This window comes from Heterocephalus glaber, unplaced genomic scaffold, assembly GCF_053883595.1.
Source record: "Heterocephalus glaber isolate CG9 unplaced genomic scaffold, H.glaber_assembly_v1.0 deba00001452, whole genome shotgun sequence".
Taxonomy (NCBI): domain Eukaryota; kingdom Metazoa; phylum Chordata; class Mammalia; order Rodentia; family Bathyergidae; genus Heterocephalus; species Heterocephalus glaber.
This window is the reverse complement of record NW_028258302.1, coordinates 5881465-5887578: the sequence shown is the minus strand read 5'-3', so window position 1 is coordinate 5887578 and position 6114 is coordinate 5881465. Positions and strand designations below refer to the sequence as shown.

At 54.4% G+C, this 6114-nt stretch overlaps 1 protein-coding gene across 1 annotated transcript in view; it reads left to right on the top strand.

Annotated features, from left to right (window-relative positions):
• Nucleotides 1-6114, top strand: part of LOC147827193 (uncharacterized) — a 64772-nt gene that overhangs the window by 46 nt on the left and 58612 nt on the right. Inside the window, exon 2 of the mRNA XM_087215760.1 lies at nucleotides 39-838. Within this exon, the coding sequence (XP_087071886.1) occupies nucleotides 39-838 (800 nt within the window). The remainder of the gene's footprint in view (nucleotides 1-38; nucleotides 839-6114) is intronic.

The following is a 6114-nucleotide window of genomic DNA, read 5'->3' as shown; positions in this document are numbered from 1 at the left end:
GTCTGCGGGCCCCGCCGCCTCGCTCCGCCGGCTTAAAGCCCCGACCCGCTCGGGGTTCCGGAGCCCCACCCCTCCCGCCGCCCATTGGCTGCCCGCGGAGCCGCCTCCCGCCCTCCGGGCCCGGCCCCCGCTCCCCGCGTCCGCCCGCCGCCCGGCCGGGCCGCCCGGAGTTCGCCATTGGCCCTCGCTCTCTGGGTCCCGCTCGCCGGCCGTGCTGATTGGCCACTGGGGCTTCATTCACGGCCCCCCTACCGTCCGCATACACATTCACGCCCGGGGGCGCGGCCGCCACGTGGGGAGTGGCGCGGGGGTGGTACTGGGACCGCACCCCCCTCTCGTCCTGGCTGCGTGGGCCCCGCTTTCCCCCTGCGCTGAAGACTCTGAGCCCGGCCGGTCCCACCTTCCACGCGAGCTGAATTCCCTCCCGCATTCCACCGGGGCGGTGGGAACTGCGGGCTCCGGGAGGCGCTCGGGCTCCGAGCAGCGACTCAGCCCCTCACTCTTCCCTCCGCAGTGCCGCGGCCGCCCAGCCAGGATTCCCGCGGGTCTCAGCGGCCGCGAGCGCGAGGCGGCGCGGATTCCCGGCGCGGTACCGGCGCTGCTGCTCACCTCTCTCGCGTCGCCTCCCGCGGCTTCCACCTTGCACCTGGCGTTCCTCTGCGCGCCTGCTGGGCCCATCTCTGGTTTCCCTTTTCTGCTTCTAGACCCCGCGTCACAACTGCGCAGACCTCTGCGGTCAGGAAAGCGCGTCGGGCGCGGGCAGAGTTGGATCCGCTCGGGCTTCACGCTTTCACGCTTCGCGCGGGCATCTCTTCCTCCTCCCGGGCACCGAGGCCAGGTGAGTACCGCGCGGGCGCCTTCGCGCCAGGACAGCGGGCGGGCAGCGTTTGTAGCCGAGACGTGAGCTCCTTTACGCGGCAGAGTTCCGGAATGAGATGACCTCCAGGCGGAGACTGTGGCTCCGGGGAACGCACCACTAGCTGGGGTGATGGACAACGGGCTGCAGTAGCCTTTTCGCTCCTTTTCCCAGCTCAGACGGGTTATTGGCGGTGATCGTGTCAGGGGTCAGCCCGGGAAAAACTTCCTATAGCAGAGGAGTGGAATGAACTCAAGGAAGGGCAGCTGGGACTTCAGGCTTGCAGGCCAGGAGCTGTCCAGTGGAGTCCTGGGCTGGGGTTTCCCGGGCTTGCCTGGGGTGGTTGAAAAGGGAATTCAGACCTAGGAATCCTTGTTGGGTAATGTGGGCAGTGGAATTCGGCCACCGCCTCATCCTGCAGCTCTTTGAGGACTCCCTGAAGGATGCTAGTTGGAGTAGAGCTCTACTGCCCCCTGTGCCTTTTCACCCCACACCCAGCCCCATGCTGAATGACCCTATCTGTAACCTCCACCTCTCACAGAGATTTGGGTCCCAGAAAGTCTTCCATTCTTTCTGTTCTGTCCTTGCTTCCATCTCAGATGTAGTCACAGATTCCAAAGCCCACAGGTTCCTGATCTAAGGGCTGGGGTGAGTCACTTCTGTGCAGCGAAGCCTCAGAGTGTGAACAAAGGTGATGGGGTGTGTGTGTGTCAGGTGGCAGCTGCTGGAAGCATGATCCAAAGGTGGCTGGGACAGAGTTGACAGTGACATTGGTTACTCTAGGCATGGACTGTGCTCATCGGGGCCTGCAGCGTCTAGCTAACTGCCAAGGAAAGGGTGGGATAGGGTAGGGTCATTGGTCCTTGGGCACTGGCCTGGGCAAGTTCTTTTGGGTCTCTTCCTAGCTGCAGGAGCTTCGATAGATCCCTGTATCTGAACCCAGCCAGGGATGCTGGGCCTTCCTGGACTCTGGCCCAAGAAGAGGTCACCTTGAGGCCCAGATCCTTCTTGTCCATTTGCCTCCTTGGCCCTGGCCCAAACACAGAAGGTCAGACAGGCTGAAAGTCCTGCAGTGAAGTCCCCTTTCCTGACAGTCCTAACCAGACCTGTGTCACACTGAAGCTTGGGCTTGCAACCTGGAGAGGCTACTGTCTTCCTGGGCAAGAGTAACTCTGGTCCATTCTTTCTGGTCCTTGGTTTTCCTTTGTGTAAACTGGGAATAGCAGCCCACCTGTCTCATTAAGGTAAACAGATAGTGGTGTGAAACAGTGAGAGTAAAAATCTCTCAGAAAGGGCTTTTACTCTGGTCATTCTAATTGTTGTTGGGTCCAGTGGATGGGCAAGTTATTCATATCTCTAAATCTCAGTTTTCTCATCTGTAGAATGGGGTTATGGAGGTTTGGGCCAGTTGATCTCTCATGCCCGTCTAGTTCTGATGGTCTCATATAAATATGTCTTTTGGAGAACAGAAAATGTCCAGCGTTGTGATATCTAGATTTTGGAGTTGCCACTGAAGCTTGCAGAATGATTACCAATGGGCATGGTGCTTTCCAAAGTGTTTTATGTCCATCCTTTTACCTGTGCTTTTTATCTCCATAAGAGAATGCAGAGATTATTGTTCTCAGTGCATGGATGAGGGAAGTGAGACTCGCCCAGAGGTGCAGCACATGTGTGTTCCCATTCATTCTCTGTGTAGCTGTGGTATAGTGGAGGGCACATGTTGGCCATCAAAGCAAAGGGAGCACATAGTTCTATCTTTGGCAGTTCTTGAGGGCAGGCCAGAGCTGCCTGGTACACTGGCAGCTGTATTAATTAGTAGGTCTGTGTTGAATAGAGGGGTAGCTGCAGTAACCAAAACCAAAACCCAACCAGAATAAACCAAAGAAATAACTAGACTTCTGTTTACCAGCCTGTCACCCAGCAATCCCATTACGCCCATCAGCAGCCTGTGACTTTGTGTGGGTTACTTGGCCCCTGAAACCTTCATTTTCCCATCTTAAAATGGGCACAGTAATGCTCGTGTCTCAGGATTGCTCTCAGGCTCCAAGGATGTAAAAAAGCGTGTAATTTAGGTGTCTTTTGCATGTTAGATGCAGCTCTGGGGTAAGTAGCACTGAAAGCCAGGAAAAGTTTTTCTGCTTTGGAAATTTTAGACCTTCTACAATGGTATGGGTTCTTCAGTCATAATTTTCTTGGGAGTTAAGTTCCCCCTAGAAAGTCTTAACATCCTCCTCACTCCTGCTACTGGAGACCCTGTGGGACACAGAGGACTGTGATATGGCCACTGGCCGACACCTGCAGACTAATGGTCCTTCTCCAGGAGTACCACCTTCACAGACCCTGAGGAGACCATCCTTATGCATAGCCACAGGTGCATACATGGAGGTTGGATACCCATCTGATCCATGAAGACACACTATGGTGAGGGCCTGCCAACATCTGTGCATTTCCATACACACACACACACACACACACACACACAAAGGATGATCTCACAGGGACAGATGTACTGATTCACAATAGGACCACATGGGCTTGCATCATTAGGCTCAATATTCAGTTATATAAAGCAACACCTAATGACAAATACAGGTGTGTGTCTAAAAAGGGTAAACACAACCCTCATATAGGTTGAAAGAGGTCCAAGTAGGCCTTCCTTCACTGACACCGAGATACACAAGACCTGTAGGTCTGGGGGGTCACAAACATGAGACATTCTGCTGGCATGCCACATTGTCCACACAGATAGGCACACCTTCGTATTCACACATGTTGGCGCGCAGAGCTGGCCATGCTATCTCCCACCCAGATGCACAGATACAAAGAGAGGTACCCCACACACCCTGGAGACACACAGATCCACACATCCACACCCCAAAGAAACTGCACAAGGGATGGATGGCAAAACGGAAGGGGCTGTGCTCAGCCAAGAGTTTGGTCCATGCAGTTGGCAGCAGTGTGAGTTCTGAGGAGGCAGGGAAGCCCTTTCTTTTCTTATTTTTTCCCACTCTCCTTCCTTGTCTGTGGAAGGCAACTCCCAGCCTGGCCTCTGTGGATCTCAGGTTCCTGGGCCTCCCTTCCCAGCAGGGACTCCTGCCCAACCCGCCCCCAGGCAGGAGCTCCGAGGCTTTCCCAGAGTGGGCAGCTTCCTCCAGGCTCTGGAGTGTGACCGAGCGCCTGCTCATTTGACACAGGTCACCGAGCCTCCAGCAGATGGGGTCCTCACTGTGGGGGGTCTCTGAGCCTGAGAGTGGTGGGGGTGGGGGACTCTGCAGTGTAGAGCGTAGCTAAACAAGCTTCAGCCCTTTATACCCTGTCTGCAAAGCCCGGGGTTACAGACACAGACCTCCTCCTGGGAGAAACAGACGTGGGCTCTAGAAGGCAAGCACAGTCACAAGGCAGCCGCCTTCAGCACCCTGGGGGCCACTGTGTGCTGGGGAGGGCAGCCTGCACACGGGCACGCCAGGCACAGGTTTGGTGAGGAGAGAAAGGCACAGTGTCTCCCCGAGGCAGCTGGCTCTGACTGCTTTCACCCTTGGCTTCTGAGTTCCGTTACTCCCTAATATCTTTTCTGTCAGTCAGTGGCTCAGGAGTCCAGGAAGTACAGAGAGTAGCTGTAGCCATGGACCCAAGACCTGTGCAGTGCTGGGGGAAGCGAGGCTCTAGGATATACTACCTGGTGTTCTTCCAAGTAAGGAATGCTGGGGAGAGGTAAAGAGAGGAGAGATGGGGCCCACAGGCAGGGCTGCTGTAGGAGCTACCTGAGGATGTCCTCTGTTGTGTGTGATGGGCTTTCAGTCTTTGCCTGAGGCTGGCTGGGCTGGGGCAGCATTCACAGTGCACTTCCTTTCCCTTCCGCTGGTCTTCTCCTGGTCTAGATCCTGCCTTGTCAGAAGGCCTGGCTTGGGAGACAAGGGTCCTAGGTTTCACCTGGGCCCTGACTCAGGCCTGCTGGATAACCCTGGGCCAGTCTCAGTTTCCTAATCTCTGTGACCCGAGGCCCCTTCATCTGTAAACTGGGCGGGCTGGTCTGTGTTGGGTTGGTTGAGAAGGTTGGATGAAATCTCTGCCCAGACAGAAGCTTGGGAAGGGAAAGTATGTTATGGTTTTTCTCTCTGGCTGTCTGGGGTGAGTAAGCAGAACCTGTCTGCTTCTGCTAGCAGTCCCTGCTGAAGGGTGTCAGGAGCGATCACGCCCACTGGGGTTTGCTGCCCTGCTTTTTTGTTTTGGTACCTGGGTCGAACCTGGGACCTTGCACTTTCAAGGCAGGCGGCAGCACCACTGAGCCAAATCCCTGGCCCTGGAATGTGGTTTTAACTAGAAGAGTCTGGCAGGGTCCTGGCTGCCAAAGATTTCTAGTCTTGGGAGTGGATGTGCCCGGGTCATCTTTTTTTTTTTCCCCCATTAAGTTTATTGGTACATTTTCAGTATAAAATACAGTTACATTCATCATTGGGATCTTGTATCTTTATATGAGTATCTTGGTTCTTATTTTTTGCCAGGGTCATCTTGTTCATCTGCTGCCTTGGTGCAGGTGGGTCTGGTAGACAGAAGCATAGTGCTCGTCACCATCCGGAAGCTGTCCAAACTACGTGGGCTGTGATGGTTGTTCATAGCTCTTACGCCCTACTTCTTCCCTCTAAACTCAGCCCTTCTGGGTGTCTGGCACCACTTCTGTCCTTCCTGTGTCCTCTAGAGCCTAGGACTGAGAAGGACATTGATGGAAGGGGGGACATTGCTGCCTTTGGCAGGAGAAGGAACCAGTCTTGCTTCTTTGATTTCAGTCTTTAAAGGGAAGAGGGAATGGAAGATGAAGTATCCCTTTGGGAGGAATTGTTCTTTGTACCACCTGCCCCCAGCCCCTGGCCTATGGGTGGGAGCAGGGGTCCTCCCTTTGTATATTCAAATTAGGACTGGTCAATTGCTCTTGAAGTTTACTTTCATTTTTAGCAGAATGGAAGCCTCTGAGCTGGTGTTAATGCCCACAATCCAGTTATGCAGAACACGATCTCTGCAAATCGTTAAATCATTAGTAGGGATTAATCACCCTGAAAGGCTGGGGCTGGGTTTTGGTTTCTTTCTTTCTTTTTTAAAGACACACCTTTTTTTCTGGATGGCTGCAAAATTCACCACCACAGGGTGAGGTGGGAGGTGAGAGAGTGATAATTTAAGTCCCCTTTACCCTTGTTAAAAGAGTAAGGGGCCTTCTGGGGGCCTGGGCTTGACTTTGTGGCCCCATTGAAAATTGGAGATATGAG